Below are 27,471 nucleotides of genomic sequence, written 5' to 3' on the forward strand. Positions count from 1 at the left end.
ATTGTGTCTTTTTTCAAGTGCAACAGATTATCTGATCATTGGCTAAATTTGAGTGCCGGGGTCAGATGTTTTGTCAGATTTACTGTAAGCCTCTCAGGGGATTGAGGAGCTGCAGTTCAGTTCATTTTCTTCCAAGGCTTGAATGTGCTCACGTTTTGGTCAATGGTGAACTGAACGTATCCATTTTTAACTAATTAACACGGATGTGAGCGTTGTTAACTCCCCGAAAAGTTACTGCTGGCATGGCAATTCAGATGCAGGTATGAACGAATGAATGAACTCACATTTTTCAGTCCGAACATCAGCTGCATCGGCAACCAATCTGAAACCTCGAGTTGAAGCATCCGACCAGTCTTGAGAAACAAGTTCGGCTCACAGCATTTTTTTTAAACAGCCTTCGTTTCCCAACAACAAGTCAACAGACTTGTACTAGACTACACTGTAGAAGACCTGCAGCCTTTGCAGCTCATTTAAACAAGCTGATTTTAACTCAGCTCTGAGCTAGCTCCAGTGAACCACAGCTATGCACAGACACTGCAGAAAGTGATATAAATTTCCATGCTTTATATCGATGAATATGCTTTTTTTGCAAGGCACTCTGTGGCACGCTGTTATTTAATATCAGAGTAAATAAAGTAGTTGTGACAGTTGCCTGGCAGGACTTGACTCATCAGTCAGCTGCAGGTGCAGCCCGTTAAACTCTGATACTGCAAAGCTCTGCGCTGGATCTCTGCCAGCGATCACGGCCCGCCTGCCGATCGACTCCACAGACGGCTCTCGGCAAAGAGTTCTTAATCTACCCTTGAATCCAGCCCTGAACCCAGGAAGCATTATCCGTTTCGCTAAAAGTCTGGACGTCCCCATCTCACAGCGTGAGACTCACATTTCCTGGCGTTGTCTTGTTCTTTGTTTTAAGCCGTCAGTGTTCTCTGAAGATAAACTCAGTGGAATTCTGGCCATTACACATGTTTTCACTGCTCTGGCACACACCACATCATAAGCCCGGCTCGAGGATCTTCTCAGCCTTAGAACAAATCCAGACACAGGACAGCTTATCCTCCCGAAGATCTCCTGAGAGTGAGAAGAAAAAAACAAAAATCCAAACAGTGTTTATGAACTTTTCACCTGTTTAATGCTCACAGCTGATAAGATGAGGTTAATTTGTATTAAAGGAAGTGAAGGTGGCCTCTTGGATTTATCTGTTGTTTTTCTGCTTAATCCAAGCAATGTTCCTCGGTGCAAAATTTAACCGCACAGCAGAAGGTTTATCACAAGCTCTGGAGGGGGGAAAGGCTCTGAATCACCGTGTGAGGTCTGGATGTTCAGCATCCAGCATCGGTGAAGCAGATTGCAGGATCAAAGGCTGGCCAGCTCATATCAAGATGTAGAAATTACTCTTCAGCGCAGAGGGGAGACACCTTTGGATCTGCCTTGTTGCTGCCTTTCATGTATGTGTGTGTGTGTGTGTTTGATTTATATTCCAGTAGGGGCTCTAAGCTGACTGCACAACAACCTTTATTTCAGGCTTATGTTTAGAATTAGGTTCGGGTAAGAAGCTGGGAATTGCATTATATCAAAAAGTGCTTCTAGTTCAGATTTTAGCTGAAGCTTCATCAATGAACGCATCAGCAAAATTTGGTAAACTCAGCTCAGGTCATCCGAGTTAAAGCTTTTTGTTCGTCAATCCATGTGATGCTTTATTGATTGGGGAGCCATGAGGAGACTATTAATGTCGATTAATTACTCCATCATTGCTGCCTCTTCCTCTGCAGAGGTTTAATGGCACCCAGCTGGAAAACTAGCGCCACCAGCTGTTTGTCATGATGTCATGAAGAGTGGTGGATGGAAATGCTCTTTGCTATGCATTTTCTTTTGCAGATTTTCTGAAATCCTGCTAAAAAAGTTTACTACACTTGGATGGAAGCTTGGGTAATTTATCGAAACACAATGCTGAGTTGGTGGAGAACTTCAATAGCTGCCGTTGTTGAATTTTGCAAAATTCATAGGCGACATCATGACACCGTAACACGAATTTTTACCCTAAACTATTAATTTATTAGCAAAAGTTGAATCCAGGAGTGTTTTAATGGCCCTGTCAGCCCTGTCTGTTCGGATTTTATTCCTCATATGAGAGGATTTCTTTTGCCATTGATTCATTATTAAACTGTCTGTCCTGTAGCTGGTGAAATACAAGTGGTGAGAGAGCAACCTATGATTAGAACAGTCATCCTTACTCATTCTCTAATTAGGACAAATTAAAATTAAATTAGAGCTAAGGATTATAATTATAAGAAATTATAGTTACTCCTCCACAAAACCCCTATAAGATCTCAAGAGGTCCACAAACCTTTCTTTGACCACCACTGCTCTAAACAATAAGCAAGCTGCAGCACTTAATTGTATCACTTTAAATATTTAATTGCCTTTCTTTATCTGATTTTAATGTTTGTTCCAGCAAAATCACACAGCTGTCTTTTAAAAAAAGGATAGATGAGATTCCCATTTAAAGCTCATCATCTAATTACCATAATCACTTCACCATACAATAATTATCTGTATTCAATAACTATCAAATCTCTCCAGGGAGTTTTTGCTCGACATAGACCCTTGTCAGCTCATGGTTCACCAGGCCTTAATGTGCGCACAGGGATTATGTAGAAATGATCTGAAGTTATGAGTTTTCTGCAAGAAGCAAAACAAGCAAAGAGAAACCAGAGAAAAACAAGTCACAGAAAGAAAAAATGAAACTTTATTTGTTTTTATACTTACCAACACTTTGAATTTAAAGCCTATGTAATTACTCACAACTAATATAGATCTGCACATAGCAAATAAATCAATCAAAAATAGTTACAAAGATCTATCACTTTTTTTCCCCGAACTGCAATACACACAAACAAAAGCTGAAAAACAAAAAAAAGTCTAGTCATTCTTTTTTTCCTGTTGTTGCTGCCACATGGAAAGTGGATAAAATAAAAAAAAGAAGCATTTTTCAGCAAGCTACACAGCTCTCCAGTATCTATGCTAATATGGAAATAACGGAATAAATAATTGCACATTGCACCCTATTATTGCATTAGTTGCAGTTTGTTTCAAAGTCGTAGTATACTCAGCCATATACACAAATGTAAATACAGTTTTCAAACACTGAGTAACACATGAATATTGATGTTATTAAAATCACACTGCCATCACTTACAACTCAAGATTCCTGCTTATAGCAATCAAATTCATATTACACAACAAGATCGTTCTCAAACACACGCGCCAGCTGTGCTAATAAGCATTACCAATCCTTGTTTTGTCATATTTTTAATTCTTACATATGTGTACTAATTTGAAGCAGACATTTCAATGGTACACATGCACTGATAACAGTTAAAAACCATAATACCCTTGAGGATGTTCTTTACTGGTACAGTACTGTTGTGAAAGAATGCCCTCTTAGGTATCAGCTAACTGTTCTAAAAAGCAAGTTTGCCATAATTTCAGGTTGTTCATTTGACAAACATCCCCATTTAAGTACAAGCTATGACAACTCAAAATAAAATAAACACAAATTTATGATTTCAATGCTAGCACTACTACTTGAGTTCACATCAAAAATGTAAGAATTATTGCAGAATAATTACTGACTATGCATGGTTCAGTATAGTGATACAGCATTTGGTCCATTTACATAATAACATTTACGCATGTCACCAAAGCGCTTAAAGTTTAAGGTGGACATTTTGGGAAATGCGTTGATTCGCTTTCTTGCAGAGAGTTAGGTGAGTCGATGGAAGTTGGTGCACATGAAGTTTAATTTGCTTTCTTGCTGAGAGATAGTTCTCTGCAGCCAGGAGACGGTTAGCTTCACTTAGCTTAGCATAAAGCCTAAAAACAGGGGGAGCCTGACTCTGTTCATTAAACAAGCTAGATATAATGTTTATTAGTGAGCTGGTAAACTGATTTCTTTCACTTAACAAATAGTCGCTTCCCTGTTTTTCCAGGCTTAATGCTAAGCTAAGCTAACCAGCAGCTGGTGCTCATTTCATATTTACCACACAGAAATGAGAGTGCTATCAATCTTCTCATCTAACTCTTGGCAAATAAGCAAATAATATATTTCCCCGAATGTCAAACTTTTCCTTTAAGGTCAGCATAGGCTTTTGGAAATAAAACAAAAGTCGCGGTATGTATGCAGAAATCGAGACACTGAAAACGCAGAATGTTGCTGTGTTGGACAGTAGATAATGTGATTCGACAATAACATTCAACAGCTGTTTGTACGTGTCAAAACTTAACGGAGCTCAGCTGAAGCTCGCGAATGAGATGACTCAAGCTGTCCAATAGTATTTAGAGCATCCTTATGAGTAGAATAGGTGAGGGATGGTTGAAATACTGAATCATACCAAATATCATCCACACCTCCCTCTCAAATTAAAGACAACAAAACTAACTTAGCTTAAGTGTCATGATCAACAAACAGAAAGTCATATGTGCATCACCACACCATAAATAAATACATGCTGGTTTTACTGAAAACCAGTGAAGCAGGAATTGTCATCCAACCTGTCCTTTTTAAAATAAAAACAATTAAGTTGCTGACGAAGTTGCGACAATAAAAAGACATTCAAACCTAATGTGTCAAAACCAACCGTATGACCAAAAAAAACCCAAAAACAAACAAAAAAAAACAAGACAAGATGAACAATCTTGAAAAAGAGACTGAGTGGTCACGTCCGCCCAGGCCCCGTGGGTTCCCCCCAATGAACCCCTGAACATTCCTTGGCCCAAAAAATACCATTCGGCTTCGTCCAAACGCTTAGTCCTCTTTGCCGTGAAGAGTCGGCTTCTTTCCCTTGGTTTTCGCCCCCTCAAAAGCCCACTAAAAAAAACCCAATTTTTCGCCAGCGGTCTGGCGAGTATTTCCAGAGTCAAGGGAAGGAAGCCGAAAGGTTTGGACGCAACACTTGGCTTTTAAGTCCAACAAATTCCTCCCACACCAGAGGCAGTCCAGAGTAAAGTGTTGAATAGTCTATTGCATGAGCGCCGCGTAGTCGACTAATGTGCTAAGTCACAATAGTCTTTGTACAAAACAAATACAGTATAATAATAATAAGTTAGTAAACAATCATTTAAATTTTCAGTTAGTGTTTTAGCCACTGATTTTTCACTAATTCCCATTCATGCATCTATATACTAATAATCGGTGTTGATAGAAGGAGGCTATGTCGGAGAGTTTTCATTTGGGCAGGGAGTAGGACTAGACGTGAATGGCCAAAAATGCTGAAAAAGTTTGCGGAAAAAGAACGGGAGCGCAAAGATGTAATAAGAACATTTGAAGGAACACGTACACTGAACAGGTTTACTCAAATACGCAACGATACAACACTGAACACATGCAATATAAGCAATAATGTAAGTATAGGAAATTAACATGAGAAGGGAGGCTCTAGGAGTGATACCATTGGCTTAAAAGGGTCATGTGATGCAGCAAAGAGTCATGGGTAGAGACTGGATTTGTAAGTAGACAAAGATGCAAATTAGGACAAAAGCAGAACAGTCCTGTTTTTTTTTCTTTTCAGAATATATTATCAAAATTTGATAATTGGGCTACATCCCACCACACACTCTGCCGATAGCATCACTGAGCAGCTGTAATATGCAAATAACTACGTGCTACAAAAATGTTCAATCTTTTACGAGTACTTTTTTTTTTACTTTTAAATGATGTTCTATGACGCAGCACTGACAGAGAGAGAGAGAGAAAGCAATAGATAGAGAGAAAAAGAAGATTAACACAAGTTGTTCCTAATAAACATTCAACATGCTTCAACAGTTCTCTAAAAAACCTAACCAACAGAGAATTTCTTTTTATTTTATTTTTTTATTTAATCTGGCTCTCTGAAATAAAAACGAGCGCCCATCCCTCTCTGACGTATGAACAACTTTGAACCAGGGCGGGAAGGGGGTCAGGGTTTTTTCGGAGAGCCAGAGCCAGAGTCCGAAGGGCTTCATCAGGGTTGTCTGCGGTAGTCAGTCATTGGAAAGGGCCAAACGGAGGAGCCAGTCAGGGATCTCAGGATGTGGTCATGGAAGATGGGTCGTTCCACATGGCCGCCACGTCTCGAAACCTGAAGGAGGATCATTGGAAAGTGACAACTAATTCTCTAAGTATCTAGACATTGATATTGGATGCTAGGCTAGTCAATTCCCTTTATTTCCAGTCTTTATGCTAAGCTATGCTAATTGGCTGCTGCAGAGTGCAACCCATTTAACAACAATGGTCGACAGCAAAAAGAAAGAAGAACAAAGACAAATGCTTCCCCACTCGATGTTGTGATTAAGATGAGAAATATCCATGCTGAGCTCTGACCTTGCATTGATGAGGTATTGGGCCAGGCTGATGTTGGCGGGGGTCCCTGTGATAGTGATCTGGCGCTCCGATGACCCTTCCATGGCGTTAGCAATTTTGATCTGCGCCCCAGACATCTGACGGATCTCGTTGATTTTGGTTCCCTGGCGTCCGATTATGCAGCCTATTAGCTGGGAAGAAAATGGGGGCGGGACTTAGGATGGCCAGAACACATTTTTATCCGACTAGACGTGGACTCGCTACGATGCGAGTACAGGCCAGCCACTGTCAGCCTCTCAGCTCCAACGCTAATACTTCTTACTTTGGTCCAACAAGTCTTTTCCATTAAGGACATTCACTTTAAAAAGCCGAGTGCCTTTGGCTGCACTATAACTCTGCTGTGAAGAGGGAGATCTCAATGGTTGCATCTGAACCGCTGTCAGATTGTATCGCTAGAAACTTCAACAGGAAGCCGCGTTAAAAAATAACAAACCGGAGTTTTTGACATTGTGGTCCAGCCACATTTGTGAATTTGTGCTTTGATAGCGGCCAGTTCCAGACCAGTGTCACGCTTTGCTTCTGTTGCACGCAGCAATTTTGGCAACTTAATTAATAATTCAACCAATCAATTAAGATTCATGATTAAGACTCTGAAAATGGATAAGATGGAGTTGGTAAATATGCACATTAACCTTTATGGATTTTCTGAAAGTTGAGTTTTTCTTCTAAGGTGCAGTATTTTTCAGCAGCGTTGACAAATTAGCACAAAGTGGCCACAAATGATCAGAACTGCTGAATAAGTGTGACAATAGTGTTGACAAAGTTATCTTGAAAAACTCGTCATCCTGAAGGCAAAGAGGAGCCCGTTATAATTCAAAAATGGACGCTCTGTCAGTTTTATGAATGACAGATCTTTCATTTTGAGCGAAAGTGTTGTTTGCAGTTTCGCTCCGAATTAATATCTGTCGGGGGGGATGAAAGCAGTCACGAGCAGACATTTTGCATATTATGACAAATGTACTCACATCATTGGGAATGGTGAGTTCATGAGTACTGGCCTGGTTACTGGCATCCAGACCTGCTGCTGAACACAGGAAGCAGACAGACAGAGAGAGGAGGGAAGGAAGAGGACATAAAATAGAGTTTGGCACATTGAGGGAGCAGCATTGATGAGCTGTAGTCCTGGAGTTTTTTCATTCTCTGTCTATTGACCGGTAGCATTTGAGTGTCAATGGAAGGTCTGGCTCAGCCCTGAGCAGAGCCTACATACACTGCAGAGGTGATAATACACTGACAGTTTGAATTCTACTCTCTAAGTGGGGGAAAAAAATGATCTGAGACTTTATTTAAAGAAAGGATGCTAAGGGAAAACCAGAGAACAAAAAGAAACCTCAACATCAACAAGAGCAGACCACCAGCAGGCCATGTCAATGGCAGTGCACCACAGAGACCAGAAGGAGGAGAACGACGAGAAGAAGAAAAAAGAGAAAGGACAGAGACAGGAAAAGAAAAGAAAGAGCGAAGAAGGAGGAAGAGAATGTGTTTGTCTCTACAGGTAAAAACGAGAGAAGGAGCTGCGGTAAAGAGGGTCGTCGTGTAGGTGGGTACGTACCGGGGAAGGCAGGGGTGGTCTGTCCGAGGGGGGTAAAGGGGGTTTGCTGCATAGCCAACTGGTGGAGCTTGCTCAACTGCTGAGGGGGGGAGGAGGAGGACAGCAGAGCTATGAGGTCATCGTTAAAAAACACGCTCGCACACGCTCACGCAGACACGCACACACAGGCCTGTCCGAAACGCTACGAGAGTCGAGAGAGGATCTAAGGACGACAGCACAGACAGGTGAAGGACAGAGACCGAGAGAGAGAGACGGAAGACAGAAGAAGCAGCTCACAGAGGGCTTGGCCTGAGGTCTGAGACCACGCTCAGAGGGCTCTCACCTGGCCGCGTTGAGATTTAGACATGTGACCATTCGAGTTTACATGTTCATTCTCATTTAAAGGATCATGCTGGGTGTTTTCTGCATGTTTCCCAAACATATTTAAATCATTTTCTTCGCCTGTTTTCACTCGTCTGTGTAACATCTCTGAATCTTTTTGATTTTAATACGTTTAATCTGGTTCCTCAGTTGGAAAAACAACCGAGCCAGTCAGAGCTTTGCCGCTGGGACTGAGAATGAGGATGTCATTGTGGTGCCAGGGCCACAAAAAATGAGAGCGTGGATGAGATCGGTGCTGCTGTAGAGGTTGTTGAAAGCAGGCTTACAGCAATAACGACCATATTTCTTTAATCAACATGATAAAGGTTTCATATTTTCTCAAATGAAAGCCACATTCCTGTTATATAACATGCACGCCAACTTACTATAATGCAGACATCCATCACACAAAATTGAATAAATTCAATAATATAATCATACTTTTTCGACACTTGTCCGATTTGCATCACTGCAGCTGTATTTTTGTGAATGTTTCAGCCAAACTGTATTTTATATTCGCATAAAAGTGCCAAAAGAAGCAGCAGCTATATTTGAAGTACTGTACGGAAACTGTGCAGGTCACAGGCTTTTCCACAGAATGGTCTGATGAAATGGTTGAGCTTTTAATTTAAAATGGCTACACGAAGTGTTTGAGTACAGATGATCTGCTGTGGCGACCCCTATTGGCCAGCAGCCGAAGCAGCAGTAACAAAAACAGGAGCAGATCAGAAAACAACGCTTCAAAATTAAATATGACCAAAATGTGACTTCTCAGACAGAGGGAAGTAAAAAAAACAAAGCGGCGACATCAATATGATGTCAAATTGAATAATGAAGTGAAAACAAAATGTCTTTTCCTACCCTACAGGAGGCCCATAAATGTCACAACCAGATTGCAACCAGAAACCTTTTCCATTGAAGAAGGTTTTGTTTGTCTTTTGCTTTTCCGACGACATGGCTGAAAAGCTTTTTGGCGACTGCCATTTAGGCCTTGATTGAAAATCCTTGGAAGACAACGACAAAGAGGAGTTTTTCAGCTCTGAAAGCTCAGAAATGCATCAGACTTTGCCAAAGAAATAATGAATACGTGTGAAAGCAACGTGGTGTCTGCTGCAGTGGAGCAGCATTATGAAGTTCCAGCTCTCAATTTTATTTCACTGATTTATTAAATTGACGTGGAGTGAAACCACTAGCTGCTCAGAAAAAGAAGGAAATCTGGAAAAACTTTCCAGCCAAATCTGGTGAATTACTCAGGCCAAGCCCCCTGAGGTTTGATGTCAAAGGGCAGGGAGGCAAGAGTCAGAAAAGTTAGAAGATATAGGAATTACATATCAGAAAAAGCTGTATTAATATTAACAATTAATATTAATATGGGTGCAGAGAGAGCAAAGAGCCGGCGACTCAAAGAGAGAAATGTTTGGATGCAGCGAGACAGAATGATGGGGAGTGCAGTGTGGACTGCCTGCAGGGGTTAGCACTCACATCTGGATGCGGGATGGCGTACTGTCCTTGAATGGTATAAGCCTGCAAACACGAGAAGAAGAGCTCATTGTTATCTTGTCACATCATCGGAACAAGCCCACAAAAATACAACACGTGCTGCAATAAATCAGTTTTCGACAAGGCAAAAATGTTGACTCAGTGTGTAATTTAAGACAAATCACATTTCTACAACTCAAGCACTAGATCGACTCATTTGTAGCCACATTACAAGAAAGTCATGCACTATAGGCTCCCTGTCATGTTCTGCTACTATTCATCAATCAGATCCAGTTGAACTAAATCAATAAGGGACAACTCAGACAGACAGCAGGGAGGTGACGGGGAGGGCGTGGAGGAAACCAGATGATCGGCCCTGTGAGGAGGAACATGGCTTGACCTGTTGGATGTGTGCCGCGGGGGCCACAGAGGTCAGAACCGAGCAAAATTTCATTTTATCTGCCAAGACAGCAACAAGAGCTGTGCTGTAGCCAAAATAAATAACATGTCATGCATGAGGTCAGCTCAGGAATGCTGATCGACCCCCAGATTTAGGCATTTTGTTGTCCCTCACAGGAATTTCAAATCTACCAGAATTCAGTGGAAATCTGTTCATTTTAACCGTCAGCTCTCCTGTTAATTGATCACTTTCTTCTTGATAAATGGACAACCCTCGCACCATAAGGCAACATGAAACATGCTAAGGGTCATCAAATATAGAAGTTTATCTGTGACCATTTTTAAAAACTGATTCTGAATCTGTGAGGATTTTTCTTTGTTTTTAAATTCTGTAACAGATTCAACGTGTCATCTTTGAAGCAAAAGTCCTAAAAATTCAGCTCTTCAAATGTGAATTTCTTCCACTTGAGTTTGGCTTCATTTGCAGCGGCACACATCTAAGAGCCCTGATGATTGGAGTTGATGTTTTGTTTTATTTCCTCTAATGAGTTTTCCTTCCTCCACAGTTCACCTGATTTAGCCGACTGTCTGCACACCTGCTTCCCATTAGCACAGGCGAGCCTGCTCTGCTGCTGTGTGTTCACCTGTTGCTGCTCCTGTCTCAGCATGTTTTGATCATCTCGGTTACTTCTGTCTGGGTGAGTTAGCTATTTCTAGCTAGTTCTGTCAGTTCTGTCAGAGCTGAAGTCAGTTTTTAACTTAACTTGAGTTCCTTTGATTGTGTTTTGTGAGCAAATTGTTTGTCTTGCTCTGTCCATTTGAAGGAGTCCCATCAAATTGGAGCTCAAGGATGTTTTCCCTCCTCACTTCTCTTCAATTTAAAGGTAAGTTGGCCAATTTCCCCCCAAAACTTATTATTATTATTATTATTATTATTATTATTATTATTATTATTATTATTATTCAAATTCTCCATGACATGACTAGTGCTGTTTATTCCAGTTCTGGTTTGAGGGGCAGCAGGTGATGGGTGACAGTGAGGACACAGTAAACAGCAGTGATGGTTTCATGCTATTCGGGGGCAGGTGAGGGAGAGTGAGGGGGGGGGGGGGAAGTGAATAAAACCTGGTGCGACACTAACAGGCAGTGGCTGGTGCTGCAGTAAGAGGCTGAGGTTGGCTGTGGACGCCCCCAGTGGGTCTGCTCTTACCTGGCCACCTGAAAAAATGACAGGGGTGGAGGCAGGCTTGGGGCGGTAGGGGATGGTGGCACCTTTCGGTGGGGACTGAGGAGAGCAAAGGAGGAGAGAGTGGGGGAAGAAGAAGAAGGGTGAGATGTGGAGAGTGTTAGAGCAGAGAGAAAGAAATAGAGGGAGAGAAAGAAAAGAAGTTGCATAAACTGAGAGGGACAGTGCCTGAGGGAAGACGACCTGTGACACTCACACAAAAGTGCTCTTCACTGTGTGTTCATGCTGACAGGAAACGTCCAAATCGTGGATCAGTGCACAACTAAAGTTGGATTTACCTGGAACATCACTTTCAACTGGATAATGATGACGCTACAAACTGTATTTAAACATCTGTTGAGGTCCATGTTCTAGAGACTTACAGTCATGTCACATATCTCCTAGTATCCATGGCTGGTGCCATCATGAAGGCCCAATGGAGAACTGGCTGCGCAGATAATTAATCATTAAGATTAATGATGCAAGAAAAAGAGAGACAAAGTGTGCAGCCCTTTGATCCAAAGCATTAAGACTTGTGTGTCAAGGAGAGTCAGCTGAGGTATCCTGAGCAAAAAAAAAAAGGCTGTTTTTAGCCTGCAAGATACATTAAATCAACGATTCTTCACTTTTGCATGTGCCTACAAGCTAGTTTCTGCTTCATTTCTTACTGTAGCTCCTTGGGAAGTCAAATGTGTTTGCAGCAATACAGCGAAGGGTAGCAAACTCGGACAAAATAATCACATCCATCAGTTTTGAAATGGTATTAGCAGACACAGACATTTAATATGACTTTTTTCAAATTGAGGATCTTGTTCAAGCATTTTTTGATGTGTTCTGATGTCATAAAATCATCCAAAACCAGCCAGCCAGAAATCTTAAGGATTACAACTGCAAACCAGCTGCTTTATCTTCCACATCAGGCATTGCAATCACAGCATATGTTCAGTGTTAAAACATTTCGTTCATTCCTTGATATTTTTCCCCCTCCCTTCCCGATTGTACCTCAAGCATCACCACACATATCTGTTTGACACATTGGATGATGGCTTCTGGGGCCCCTGAGATTGTCACCGCTCTCTCTGTGGAGTTGGGGAGCATGTCACCTGCAACCTGGACCTGAGCTCCTGTGGACTAAAGGTGAGAAGAATACTTATTAATCTGTTAGCATATGATTTAAAACAAAACCTTTTCAATTTTAAAAGCTGATACCAGAGCAGCAAAATTAGAGCTCAGATTTGCATTAATTTATGCAGGATTTAAAGCTTACATGGGAACTATACGAACAATAAATATGGGATTTTCAATATCTCATGGCTGCACCATTAACTGGAAGTAGCCTAGTTGATGAAACCCCTCTGAAACTGGATTACTTCCTCCAAAATATGGTAATATCTTTTGTCACATGGTATTTATAGAGATGATTGCACTCTACCTCTCTCATTTCTTTGATTTTGGAGCCTCCTTTGCCAATGAGGGAGCCGCACTGGCTGGCCGGGACGACGAGCCTCAGGGTTACAGGCGGTTTACTGGTGGCTGGACTGTTGCTCATTGAGTTGATTATATCCTGTGGGCAAGAAAGACCAGGTTTTATCAGGGTGCGGCAGTTAATGTCTGTGCAGCTGTGGCTCGGTGGAAGTCCACCTGCACGCATGTATCAGTAGAAACTGTAGAACTCACTTCATGCTCATCAGAGGTGGAATATAACAAGAGTGCATGCAGTCAAGTGCTGTGCTGAAGTACTACTTGACCACTTGCTTGCAGCAGAACAGTTGCTAACTTGCTCATGCGGCAGTTACAGTAACATTATGAATTTTTGGCCATCTGGTGAATGCAAATCAAATGCTCATCCTCATTTTGCTCTACTTTTGGTCCCTGAAAATGTTTTGGTGGAAATATCTTACTTTTAAGCTGCTAAATGCCCCACCATGTTCAGCACCGAGTCACTAACAGTGCCTGTCTGCTGCTGAGCAGGTGGGGTACATTTTGCTTTTTACAGCTACTTCTCTAAAAACTGCGCCTGCAAACAACACCATGAGCGGTGAGAGTGAACAGATAAACAGTGAGCTGAAAACCTCGCTGACATTGTCATATTGTTTTTTTATGTATTGTTCTTATAAAGATATTGATCATAGCTGCTTTGAATGCTATTCTTGCATGTTCTTTTTCATCACACTTCTTTTTTTAATTTGAAAAAAATCGCTCTTCTGATTTTTCTTTTTTGAATCAAATCTTTGCAACTGTTGCAGCTACTTAACTGGAAAATGTGCGTATTGCAGTGCAGTCTGAAAGGCTTCTGACACTCAAATTAACCATTTTCATAATGAGTTAAAACTCTGAATTTTGATATTTCTTTGTACATTTTAGTAAGGAAATGTCATACTTTTTACTCCATATTTCTGACAGTTATCAGTGACTCTGCAGATTGATATTTGACATTTTAATGCATGATGATTTTAGACACACACAGTTTTGTAAAAAGTTGAGCTGTAATATATGTAGTTTTGTGTTTATATGTGGTGTTGTGGAGACGCTTTGGTCCAGCTGGAAGCGTGCTGATACGGCACCAAATCAAAACACAGTACTGGCCCACTTTCAAAGGGTGCTGCAAGGTTAGATCAGCACATTTCTGTCCTACATAACAGGGCCAAGCCTGCTTTGTATTCCATTTGGAAACAAGTCACTACAACAGACACTAAAGCACAGTGGTGGAATGTAACTGAGTACATTTAGAGTGCAAGCACTGCTCTTAAGTACAAGCCTGAGGTTCCTGTACTTGATGTATTTTCTTTTCATGCCACTTTCTACTTCATGACATTTTAAAATGTTTTGTGCAAAATGTTGTTGTTTTTAACAGCTTTGTTTACTAGTTACTTTACAGATTACAATTTTTGCATACAAAATATGCAATCCAGAGTCTGAACTTTTCCTCCACCACTGCACTTGTGCAACATGGCAAAAACTTTGCAGTGTTCGGTGATGAATGTTATACCTCCTCAAACTTGTAGGCTATCATGGCGAAGGCCTTGAAAATAGCATCTGTTGGCCCGGTGATGGTGACTATCCGCTCAGGGCAGTTCCCCTCTGAGATGTTGATGCGGGCTCCACTCTGAGGGGCAAACAAAGAAAGGTCATTATGAGACAAAAAAAAAAATCGTTAGGAGTGTTTGCAGTAATGGACTATTTGCAGAAAGGTTCTACGTACGTCTTCACGCATTTTCTTCACTGTTTCTCCTTTCTGGAAGTAAAGAAAAGGAACATTATTGAGATGCTTTATGTCCCACAGGCATTATGATGCTTTCTGGTCTGCTTGTTGTGTTTATGATAAATACCTTTCCTATGATGCTTCCAACCTCCTGCAGGAACACACACACAGAAACAATGTTAGGTGTATTTTGTGCCGGAGGGCCCTAAAAATGATCTATTACCTTTTGACAGATAATTGGAAATAGAGCCAGCGTTACAGAACAGGAAATTCATTGCCGAGAACCTTTTTCGTACCTTGCCGTGCATCAGCAGCCTGATGGTGAGGGTCACATTCAGTCCACCTTCTGATTGGACCTTGATGGGCTCCATGTCGGGATTGGATGTGAAGGAAGGGGCGTGGTCGCGTGAGAGAGGAGTGCAAGGGCCAACGTGAGTGTGATGGTGGAGTCAGCCAACCGGTTACCTGCCAGACAAAAGCAATAAAGACAGTGAGCGGGGCCTGAGGCGGTCAAAGTACAGTTCATAGTCAGCTCCAGGGGGACAAATGTAACATTAAACTGAATATATTCTTCCTAAATTCACTTCCTGATTAGACTTTATAGTCACATATTGCAGGATAACAGGTTAAAATTTTAAGCATGCAGGGAGGCTGAAATGTTCAACTGGTCGATTAAACGTTCCAACCTTCGTTAGTCTGAAACGTATTTAAATGGGCGTATTTAAATGACAGGTAATGTGTTAATAATACACGGTGCACCGTGCCTGCTGGCAGACTTTAATGGGTGTTTTCTTACTTTTAGGCCGGTCAAAAAGTTTAAGCTTGAGTTTAAACCCCAGGGAGATTAGTTGTCAGGAACATCCCTACCTGAAGTGTAGGGATGTGCTTAATATATTCCTCTACTAGTATTATATTTAAATGACCACACAGCAAGCCTGGGGCCTGGTAGTGTTTCAGGACAATAAATGCACAGAAAGAGAGAGAAACAGGGGTTAACTGCATGAGATTTTTGCACCCAGGGGAAAAGAAGCTTTTGTCGGATGTAAATATGCTCCAACAATCTTGGCCACAATTGAGAAAATGAGCCCCTGATGCAGACCACAGCAGTTGGCAATAAAAGCCATTGAAATGTAGGTCAGCATATGTCTCCTCGGTCACGAGATGAGCCATCGAACGCTGAGCGCCATGTTTATTTTCATCGAGCCCATTTCAGCCGGAACGCATCTAATTCTGGCTGACAAGTGATGTAATGACTCAAGAGTTCAGTAACGGGAGCGACCACAAGAGGACGCCGCAGCCCAGGACGTGGATCTGAGCCATGGACACAGTGCAGTCAGGGCTGGCTGATGTGTAATCTGGTCCACAGAGCGCACATTTAAAACTTCTGGCATTTATAATGTGAGATCGTATTGAACCACCAAGTTTCAGTCAATGGATCTAAATGATGGCCAAAACGACAACATCTCAGTGCATTTTTAATGTTGAAATAATTATTGATGATGTAGACGAAAAATAAATGAAGACATGAACCAGGAAGTGTCTGGAGGAAGAGACTGGGCCGGAAAATGTGAATTGAAAGGACTTAATATAAGAGATCGCCTGTTTTTGTTGTGTACCAATACGGATACAGGCAGAAAAATGAAACACATTTTTGAGCATTTCACACAAAAATCAGCACAAACCTCCACATTTAACAGAATTAAAAACATCTGCAGGGAAACATCTCAGCACCAGATGTGAGTAAATGATATTTCCTACGTTTCTGATCCATGCTGCAGTTCACTAAAAGCTGATATGTGGGGAGAAAAGCTCCTGAAGCAGCTGACCTTGACTGAAGAGACAGATAAAGTCACTGTCTGCCAATCAGAGGCATTGTTGCTATGTGGAAATGGACTCTTTTTTTTTTTTTCCTCCCTCCCTCCCTCGTGTGATCGCTAATTAGCTGATGGAATATGCAGTTATGGGCTCTGCAGCAAATAAATGAGAGTATTTGAAATGAGTCAAACGCAATCCAAGGGATAATCGGACTGACGGTGCAGCGGGTGGATGCTCCAGCAGGTTGAAGGATCGTCTCTTGAACTGCTCAACCTTGCCGTCACCCTGTCGGGGCCTTCGTGACCAACACAAGGGGAGCCTAATCTAACAGCTGAAACGCTTGCACATGTGGAATAGATGGGTGGTCCTGCACCGTGAAAACATCTAGTAAAAATGTTTCATCTTTCTGTTTTTTATATTTTTGCCATTATGTACATTGTGAATTTTGTGAAAGTTTATTGATGTTTTGTACGATGCACTCTTTCCTTCTTTGTACTGCAACTGCTGCACAACATCCTATCTGCAGTTCGTTTTTTGGCTTTCTTGTGATAACAGGTTAATTTATCACAAGAAAATTAGTTTTCCCTGCTTCAGCCAGCAGCTGCTGAAATAAGGCCTGAGATAAAGACATTTTTAAGGCCGTCAGGTTTGCTGTGAGACTTGCAGGCCTGTCCCTTTGCACCCACAGCATCTCCACACCTGAACTTTTCGCATCAAATGCATGCACAGCGAATTTAGACAGATGCCCCGTGTGCTCAAATTAAAGTGAGATGAAAGATTTATTTCCGAGCAGCTGAAAGCCGCCATCTATGCATGCTAACATGGCGCACCTGATCTGTGATAAACAGAAGTGATGAGAGGAAACAACCTGTTGTTTTCCGCTGTTTAAGGGGCCGATTATCTCAAGATAACAAGATAAGGGACATGTAATCTCAAGATAACAGCATTAAAATAAATAATTCCCAGCATGGCTCTTCTCAGCTTCTGTACTTATTTTGTGTTATCCTCACCATGAAGCGTTCAAGGTTTGCTTAAATTTACACTTCACATCATTTAATCTGGCAGTTATTTTCTCCTGTTAACCCATTCATTTGTTTTGTCAGAAAATATTGCAGAGACAGTGTCCAAGGTGATGTTGTCCAGTGTCTCCTTTTGTGTGACAAACAGTCTAAAACCCAAATATATTGACTTTACGGTGATAATAAATGAAAGCAAGGTGGTAATAGCATCATCTTCAACTAAATGTAGACAAGTCAATTAATAAATGAACAGAAACGACCAATAATGCACTTACGCATCTCATTATCAATAACTCTGATGATGATTTTCTTGAGTTGTTTCATTTGTAAAATGTCAGAAAATACTAATCATAATTTTCTAAAGCCCAAATTGACAAAAACGCAAAGACATTCAGTTTATTATGATAGAAAGTGAAGAAAACCACCACAAATTCATATTTAAGAGGCTGGGAACACAGTTTAAAAACATTAATTCATCTTTTATTGATAGCAACATTATTTTTGTATCATGTAGACACAGTATTTTAGCTTGAGTTATAACGGGATAAAATCTCTTTACATGGAAATAAACTGCATTTTAGTTTGATTTTTCTGCTGTATTTGTGTGTATAAATAGTAAAACAATGTATTTTACAACCTTTAACTATTCTATGAGAATATTTTGAGTTCAAGATTTCCAGATTTTATAAAGGCACCTCTGTCTTTTTTCTTGTAATTTGGGCTCCTGACAGCTTTATACTATAATTAAGAGAGAAAATGAGAAGTCAGACATATAGCTGAGTAGGATGACATGTTTAAAAGGTGCTAAACAGGCAAAGTGTACATGAAAGTCTGCAAAATGAAGCAGGACTTTGGACTCCAAATGCCTCTGAATAGCTGCTGATTACTATTAATTGACGAATTTTTTCAGCTGCAGTTGATTTAGCTGTGTTGCTGTTATCGTTTTAAAGTAAATAGATGAGTTAAAAATGCCATTTTTTGCACGAGTATGACTGTACCGTCAGACACTGGCTCCAGAAATCGTTCCTCCTCTAATCTACGCTGGATGCAGCGCTGAGAGCTGAGGGATGTGCTGGTTGGAGGCCAGCGGAGGTTCGAGAGATAAGGACAGGGATTCTGTTGCCAGCTGTCTCTCCAATCTCCCAAAGGAGACCAGATTACATAAAAAGCCTTAATCCGGGTTTAAGACCCAAGCCAGCGGTGCAGGTCCGCTGCAGGGGCAGGAGAGGGGGGCAGGAAAAAAACCCTCCAAGACTGTCGACGGGAAGCTAACGTTGACGATGGATGGCACAGTACACGTCGCCTTTCAGAGGAGGCATAGAAGCGCTTGAAGAAGAGACTTTAAGGCTTTTACTCCAAGATTTCTGTTTGAAAGCTGATGCCTTTGACTAAATAACATTTCCACACACTTTCTCACCTCTATTTTAGAAACTTTGAGGCCCGTAGCTACTTCCTGTCTCCACTCATGCACAATTAAGAAAGAAATATCCCTCCTTGTGATTAAGACATAGAAACTGTCGATTTAGGTCAACAAAAACGAGAGTGCCGGACCTCAGCGATGAACGAGGTCAGCGTTGAGAGCTGCGTTTGAATAGTTGCTCTCCCAGACTGTATTTTGTTCATACATCCTGTAGCATAATAGAATTAGGTCAAGGCCCTGTGAATCATTTGCCCCAATGGGCTAAAACCTTCCAGCAAATAGCCAGTTTTTTTTTTTTATTTTAAGGTCTGAAATTCTTAGTCTGCGAGCTGCATTTAAAAGCAACCAAACATCCACCTCAAAGCTTTTTTTTGTTTGTTTCTTTTTTACCAGATTTCAGAGTGGAATCTGCTCTGTGGCCACTCATTTCTAACATAATGCGCCTGCATTGATTTTGTAATTTTCCTCCCCCGTCTCTTTGTTAATCAGGCAGGAAGTTGGAGGGGGAAATGAGAACCACAGAGAGGGATGGCAGGGAATTTTTCATGACATCTGATGGGGAAAGTGGGTCATGCTCGGTGTTGCAGCGCTGCTAGCCTCCTCCTCTATGGCGGCTATTGAATTAATCACGCTTTACGCTCGGCTGGACAACGCAGTGCACAAAATGGCTCCCCCCCTCCGCCCACCCCCTCGCCTCCCATCTCTCCCTGCGTCTGCTCAGCGCTCGCCACAGAAAAGACTTGTGCAGCGCTCTTGAAGAACTTGAATCCAAGGTCCCTCTTTTTTATCTCTTTATGTACTCGGAACAATGCTGCTCTTATCTGGAGCCACTGGAGTGTGAATGATGCAAAAACACTCGCAAGTGGATGAAAAAGCAAGGTTGTGGGGAGGTATTTGGCATGTGAAAGTGCATTTGTAAGATGCTTTGGTTCGCTGGAAAGAGCAAATATTATTGATCGTTAATGAACACTGATGCTATTAGCTGCTTCAAGCCAGTATATCTTGTGTGACTCTGACAGGGAGAAGGCAGGCTGCAGATATGGAGGCATCTCATTACAGCACTCGCTGCATATAAACCTGGACGCCCCTCTTCCTCAGCTTTGCACTCTAAGCTAAGTGACCATCAACTTGCTCTGACCCCTTTGATGTGAAGCGTGAAAAAGCTGCAGTGTGCATCTTCAAAATTCAATATTGAGAGAAAAAGTCAAAGACTTATTTCTCCTTTACCTTTGACATACTCTTATTTGTCAATTGTTGTGGTTTTGAGAGGTGATAATGTAGAATTTCTGCCAAATGGATTCACTTTTAAGCCATTTTAGAGCTTTCAGATGCAGGAAGATGAAGGAGCACCTCACACATTAGGTACAAATTGTAGGTAAATTCATTTAAAAACTGTTGCTGCTTGTACACTGCTTGAGAGGTCAGTGACCCTAGAGTTCTAGCTGTGCATTTTATGTCACATTTCTGGACATTTTAAAATATGTTTGGTCTTCCGACTATTAAAGAAACTGCAAATATGGGGGACTTTATGCAGATAATTCAGCAATTCTATCATGTCTGGGTAAATGGAGGCAATCATGCGACACAAACTATCAACTTAAATCCCAAGAAAACACTATAAAAACAGAAGATTTAAAGATAAAAGACATTAATAAATTGATTTCTGTCATCATTCATTCATTCATGTCGTTATGTGCCATAAAAGCAGCGCAGATTCACACACTGTAAATCAAACTGCTGACAGACAAACAGTGAGAGAGAAAGAGAGACTTCTGAAATCCTGTAAAGAAAATCATTAAATGGACGGCCGGCAGTCTAATCTAGGCCAAAGCTCCTCTCATCTGTTCCATCCTAATCTCCACGTATCTACAGATATGTCATTATGACGTTTTGATATAAAACCCTGCATGACTGTACACCAGGGCCTGAGCTGCAAGGCAGAGGCTCACCAAATGCATCAGAAGAGCAGAAATTCTTCATTTGTACCAACACTGAATAATAAATTTCAAGTGAGACTTTGGATAAATGGATGAACGTGGTTTTGCAATGAAACTGTAAAGGCGAGGGGAAAATGACTAAGTAGCATGAAAAATTAGGCTTGTGCCTCTTCAGTTTGGAAACGTGACGTAATGCAAAGTCGAGGAAAATTTGTATTTTAATTGCCATCTTTTCTGGTCAAAGACGTCCAGATTCAAGTTTCTGGCGTGTGATGTTCTGCATTTGGAGCAGCGCCAGTACAGGGATTCATTCTGTGCTGCTGCTAAGCAGACTTGCCCTTAAAAATAGTCCTAATGAATCCCAAACTAAGTTTATCTGTGATGTTCACATGCTATCAGACGAGGTGTCCAACTCTGAGCTCTTTGACCTTTTGCAGCTAACTTTAAACAGCTGCATTCGCCATCTTTTTAAAAATAGATGTGGTTACAAAAGCTCCTGAAATATCTTAAAGCGACATTGGACTTTAAATTTGAGCCTTTTCTCTCAGAGTTCATGTTCAGTGTGGCAAACAGCTGTTTTCCAGTGGTAGCTGGTGACTCAGAAAGTTAAGGAGGACATGTTTTGGTTAAGTGTGGCACAAAGCAAGGTCATTTTCAAGGTAAACTGTATACAGCTATTGAATAACCTGCTTTTATGGGGATGAAAAGGTAAAATGTGTGAAGAATCCAAAGATGCCACAGTCGTGCAGAATGTTTTTTTTGATATCCCAGACATTGCTAGAGGGCATTTTTAAATCTTGATCACTGCGTCTCAGCAAATACAAGCAAAACATTTCTAACCAATGAAAACATTTTACTTTTTGTCACTGGTGTGCAGACAAACCACAGATGCTTCCTCGTGCAGGTGTTGCAGGAGAATTATTTCTGACAGAACTGCAGAAACAGTAACGGCAGAACTCTGCTGCAGACGTGTGCAGCTAATCAACTCAACCATAAGAAAAGGTTTACTTGTAATGCAGCCAATATGTTGGACCCACGGCCGCAGAGATCTCCCGACGTACGTGTTTGTGCTCCAATTAAGGGTGAACAAAAGGAAAATTAGCGCGCATGTAGGCCAGCAGAGGGGGAGCGCAGAGGGTGACCTCGTTGATCCATATGTTTTCACGAGGTCTGCTCAAAGCATCTCCGTTCCGCATGGAGGAACTTCTCACTTTCAGGACCTCTTTCAACTCGTGAAATTCAGCATGGCGAGAAAACCTCTTTGCGACCAAGTTTGTGTCAGGGAGAGCAACAGGAATGCAGGGTGATGAATAATTGGTCGCCCCTGTCAGAAGTCGTAACCGCAGACAGATCGAGGAGAAGAAACTGAGAGGAGTTACGCTCAGTCCTGAGGATCTCGCCCTCAGTTTACTGGTATATGAGCAGCTCTTGTCTCGTCTGGCGCAGGCTTTTGTTGTATGTGGTGCGGTGTGGCGGAGTGGTGGTGGTGGTGGTGGGGGGGGGGGGGGGGGGGGGGGCGTCTACCCCATCGGCCTTCCTATACGCCACTATGACAGTGCTCTCAAGAGCTGTCAGCCCACATCAGCAGCCCAGCATCCTGATAGCTCAGCCTAAATCACAATCAAAACTCCGGCCACCGCAACCGGTCAAATCAGAGAATGCAACGAGCAAAGACGACACAGGGACCAACTATCGCCAACTGGCTTTAAAAGTACCTCATGGAGTACTATGTGTTGGCTTAAAATAGTCCCAAGTACGGGGGGTGGGAGCTTCAGTGAGTCGGCGCTGGCTGTGGCACGGTGTAAAGGGCTTTACAAAGCAGGCACACCATGTTGCGCTGTGAATGCGGCGCTAAGAGCTGAGCATTAGGTCGGCCATTTTAGATTTGCCACAATTTGTAATGTGAGATCACTGCTTGTCACAAAGTCATGGCTTCCATACGTGGAGCTTTCGCAGCGCAGCCGAGCAGAACGGCTTGAAAGCACGCCCCCCCCCCCCCCTTTTCTTTGGGTTCCCTCTTTTCGCTCCCTGTTCCAAACCAAACCTGTTCCAGACATTGCTGTATTTTAGCATCATCAGCCACGACCACACTTTCACTTTAGATCTCGCCGGCAAACGGAGAGCTTTTACCCAAACAAAGGAGTTATTCATCGGCGCATTTCAACTCAAACACGGCGCTTAGCTTTTGAGGTAATGACGAATGACATTTTTGGTGTATGACTGGCCGAGAATGAGGCCATCAGCAGCGCTAATATCACTGTGACGATAATTGGAATAATGATCTCGGGGGGAACTGATGTATCAATTCCACTCATGTTACGTTATCAATCCTACAGTGGAAAAGGTCCAGCTTCATAGTTAGCAGAAGATTAACTGCAGTTTGTTTCATGTTGCCCATTCAGTGGCAATTCTTCAACAATAAAATCGCTCATGCTTGAGTCTGAACCAAGACAATGAACACCCAAACAATGATAATCAAGAGACTCCTGAAAGCAAAATCGACTGAGCATAAAATTGCCTATTCTCCGGGGGAAAACCAACATACTTCCACACCGCATGCAGGCGCCTTATTTGATAACTTCCAAAAATGTTGACTTGATCTACTTCAAATAACCGCATTATATCAATAAGTCGTATTGTGTCACAGCTCATTATCAGGATAATGATAATTCTTGACTGTGGGTAAGTTATAAAGTTAATTAATTATTGAATGGCCTTACCCAACTCAGCATGGAGCTGTATTTCATGCAAGTTCTCAACAGTTTGATGCGTTTGGAAGTCCAGAAACTGTGCTCATTATTTTTTAAATGAAAAAATAATTTGTGCATTTGAATGCGAGCATTCTGGGAAAAAATGCAAAAGAACACCTGGACCCAAGATTTACCCAATGATTCTTCAAAAGAGCCATAAAAAGAGAGTTTACCTTTATGTCGCGCAGGATACCGTAGATGACGACCACTTTCGGCGTTGCAAGATTAAAAATCGCAAAGGCAAAATGATTTTTTTTCCCCCTCTTCCTTTTGCTCTGCCCAGGACAAACTGTGCCACCCTATTGGTCGGTATCACAGGGTCACATGAGCGACCAGAGGAACACGTGACAGTTCTCGAAATTATATGACGAAAGGAAACCGACTGGCATCCTCAGAGAGCGCAGTTTTTGTTGCTACTGTTTGCCATACTGTTCGGTGTCAAGTGTAAATAGGCCGTATGATGAGGTGTAATCTGGGTGACCATCACCCACCGCCTCGTCAGACGACCCCCCCCCCCTTCCCTCGGCTGCAACAAAAGGGGGGCATGCCCAGTGAGGCACGCGGGCATCGTGGGGGCATGTCTCGGGATGAGGTGGTCTGATTCAGAACTGTAGCCTCCGGGGCGCTCATCTATCCCAGGGGAGGGTCGAGCACCCCTGAAACCCACCGAGCTTGTCATCGTCCTTGTCGTCGTCGTTAACAACAGACACAAAAATAACCCAGCTCCTTGTTCAAATTATGCTTTTCTTGGATTTAAAGCACTTGAGGCCATGAGGGACTCGCTCAGGACCGCTGAGGAACTTTTTGGGCTTGATGCAACCGAACACCTCAAAGAAGTCGCGGTCAAACCGAACACACTCACTGAGACACGCACATAACTCAAACGGTGCACAAACACACCACCATGACATGCATATCCTCTCCAGCCTCGCTGCTTTTTAATCTGCTGCTGTGTGTGTGTGTGTGTGTGTGTCAATCTGTGAGTGTGTATGTGCAGAATTACAGAGCTTTGGAGGCATCCCATCCAGATTTTCCAATCCAGCACAAATCCAGCCCTCGTGTCAGATGGACAGTTGTGTGCAGAGCTTAATCTGACATTATTAGGGTTGGACGGCAGCGGCAGAACGTTTACGGGAGCTGCCAGGGAAAAGCAAACAGCGGGGTTTTGCCGTCTGGATTAGGGGCAATGCAGACAATGAAGACCGTGTTTCACCTCACTGCCAATTGTTTTCATTTCGCCCAGATGCTCTCCACGCACAATCCAGTCTTAGCCCTGTATTGGACAAAATAAATACTCGGTAATGAGGCTCCCAATATGTGTGCGCTTTTAATTTTTCCACCTATACGACACAAAATGGTAACCATGCCTGTACCTGCCCACCCAACTGTAAAATGGCCCATGGGATAAACTACAAATAGAGCATTAAATTTGCTCCACATTGAATCCTAAAAGGAAGAGTGTGTGGGGTAAAATAGAGCGCCGCATCAGAGGAAATCTGCTTTATATTCCAACGACACTGTTGGCTCACCTTCAAAACCCAAAACCAAGACTGGTGGCAGCCCTGGAAAAAAAAAAACTACTTTACATAACATTCTTGTATAATTGAGTGAAGTCTAATCCTCATTGCTGCTAAATGCACTCTGTCCTCAGTCCTTGGAGAAATGACATATAATCTGCCAAAAGTTGTTTGATGGAGCAGTATTAATGGCTTAGAGGGACGTAATAAGCCATCTAAATGAAAAAGCGAGATCATAAATAATTATATAGTGAATTAATTGACAGTATTTGTCAGCTGAAGATCTCTATATCAGGTTTAAACTTACTCACTCACACATTTTTAACAAGGCACTTCTTTAGGTCAAAGGTCAGTCTGCTTACCGGTTAAGATGAAGGGAAGCTCCTTGTCAGGAGAGAGGAGGTGCAGTCTGGGAGGTTAGGACCAAGATGGCAGATTATGGGCACACTAAGGGCTGGGGCAGCTCCCAGGGCCCTATAAATTGACTAACCCCCCCCACCCATGGCCTCCAGCAAGGTGATGAACCCAGGCCGATCCAGCATGCACAGACCCCCCCCATTACCACACCACCCCGACCAGAGCTTGTCCTCTTAGCCACCCATGTGTCCTATCAGGGTGCCAGGGTCCTAATGGAGGCAGACGGGCGTGAAGGAGAGAGTGATGGAAATCACAGTAATGGTCAATCCAGCTGATGGTTGATGGACACAGGAGAATGGCGATAAAACAGGGGCTGAGTTGACCCCATTCACACCACGTAGTGTGAAAAAACTGCGGAAGTGTATGAAAATGACCACAGTTTATGCAAACTGCATTGCAAATGTCTTGAATCTTTGAAAGTGATGTTCGTGCATTTTTTCATACAGTTGTATGAAAGTAAGATTTCAACTAGAAAATGATGAAAAAGGTCAGAGAAACTCTAAAACTTCATGTCATGGAAAAGTGTGTGTGTGTGTGTGAGAGAGAGAGAGAGAGAGAGAGAGAGAGGGACTGGTCATATTGGCTTTGAGCTATTTCTGCCAGACCTTCCTCTGCAGTCAATATTAATTTTCCATGAGTAACCAGCAGCGTGTAACCATTGACTGTCAGAGAACTGGATCACAGCCAGCCAACTTAGTGGGTATCAGTCCAAAAACAATTCACAGAAACTGCTTTTGTGGTTCAGATCTTTCTGCTTAACTCATTGACTGGATCAACAGTATCCCGACTGTTGTTTCGTGATAATCACTGTTACGACGAGTCAATCTGACTGGAGCTTTTGAAAATGTGTATTGTTGCAAGCACTCTTTTAAAGCATGGTTTGGCCCTGTTGATGAGAAAATACTTCAGAAGGTTGAAAATATAACCTTCGCAGCTCGTAATGTAAACTGTGGCGTACCACAAGGGACAATTCTGGGCCTGCTGCTTTTCTACTCAGATGATGCTCAATGTTATAGTTCTGATAAACTGAGTGATCACTCCCAGAGGAATAGATTTTCCATCTACAGTGGTGGTTGTTTTACAATGAAGACATCCCACTCTACTTTATGAATCATCAACTACTTTGCCTTTTGTTATTGTTGGAGCTTTTCCTCATGGAACGTGTTAGCACAGTGTTGTCTTCATTGGAATTTGTTGTTTCATAATGTGGCTATTGTAAAGGCTTTTAATGCAGTCATTGCATTATTCAGGGCAGTTTAATTGTACTTCACCTGGACCACAGAAAGTGTTAATTCATACTTTCATACTTGTGCCAAGAAGTCAAATGCATACCCAACATTGAATCATTTTCCCCACACTGCTGTATAACAACCTAAATTAAAATAAAGCAACAGTAATATTTACCATCTGCCTAAGACAGTCTGGAGGAAGGTTATTTTACATTTTATCAAATAATAACAGATAACAGGTAGCAGATAAGATTAAACGGGGTGGAGTTCGAAGCCGGCTGTCGTAGAGGGGATGGAGACATGATAATCGTTTAATGGGATAACAGCACATTGTCAGACTCTCCTGGAAACACAGTGTTGGACTCAGTTGTACACATGAATTAGTGTCAAGAATGAAAAAGGACAGAAAAGTTCAAGTCTAGTCTGCCTACTTTCTCAGCTCCACGCAGATGGCTGATTCTGGTGCGTGAAGTGGGGAGACCACTAAACGCCAAGTATAGTTCATGCTGATGGGAATTTATTGGTTTTGTATCATGGCAGTCCATCAGAGGAAAACGCAAATGTGATCATTTGGATTCATCCCGCCTCAAAAGTTCAAGGGCAATCCATCCAATAGTTGTTGAGATGTTTCAGTCTGGATCAAGGTGGTGGACCAACCAGCAGACAGACATACTGTACTCTGCCATCCATAAAACCATCCGACAACTAGGCTAAAAAGAGTAAAAGATGCCTTATGGTTCTTTAAACATC

General features: G+C 42.1%; 1 protein-coding gene across 1 annotated transcript; it reads right to left on the reverse strand.

Annotated features, from left to right (window-relative positions):
* Nucleotides 1-2,731: 2,731 nt before the first annotated feature.
* LOC121627198 (poly(rC)-binding protein 3-like) lies at nucleotides 2,732-25,503 on the reverse strand. The gene is made up of 13 exons (XM_041965951.1): nucleotides 25,438-25,503; nucleotides 14,914-15,082; nucleotides 14,745-14,768; nucleotides 14,618-14,650; nucleotides 14,405-14,521; nucleotides 12,848-12,979; nucleotides 12,418-12,546; nucleotides 11,332-11,475; nucleotides 9,791-9,836; nucleotides 7,953-8,060; nucleotides 7,366-7,418; nucleotides 6,362-6,531; nucleotides 2,732-6,119 (listed from the first exon to the last, which is right to left on the reverse strand). The coding sequence occupies exons 2-13, from the start codon at nucleotides 14,986-14,988 to the stop codon at nucleotides 6,065-6,067; spliced, it is 1,086 nt and encodes a 361-aa protein (XP_041821885.1). The 5' UTR covers nucleotides 14,989-15,082; nucleotides 25,438-25,503; the 3' UTR covers nucleotides 2,732-6,064.
* Nucleotides 25,504-27,471: the final 1,968 nt, after the last annotated feature.

Source organism: Chelmon rostratus, chromosome 24, assembly GCF_017976325.1.
Source record: "Chelmon rostratus isolate fCheRos1 chromosome 24, fCheRos1.pri, whole genome shotgun sequence".
Lineage (NCBI taxonomy): Eukaryota > Metazoa > Chordata > Actinopteri > Chaetodontiformes > Chaetodontidae > Chelmon > Chelmon rostratus.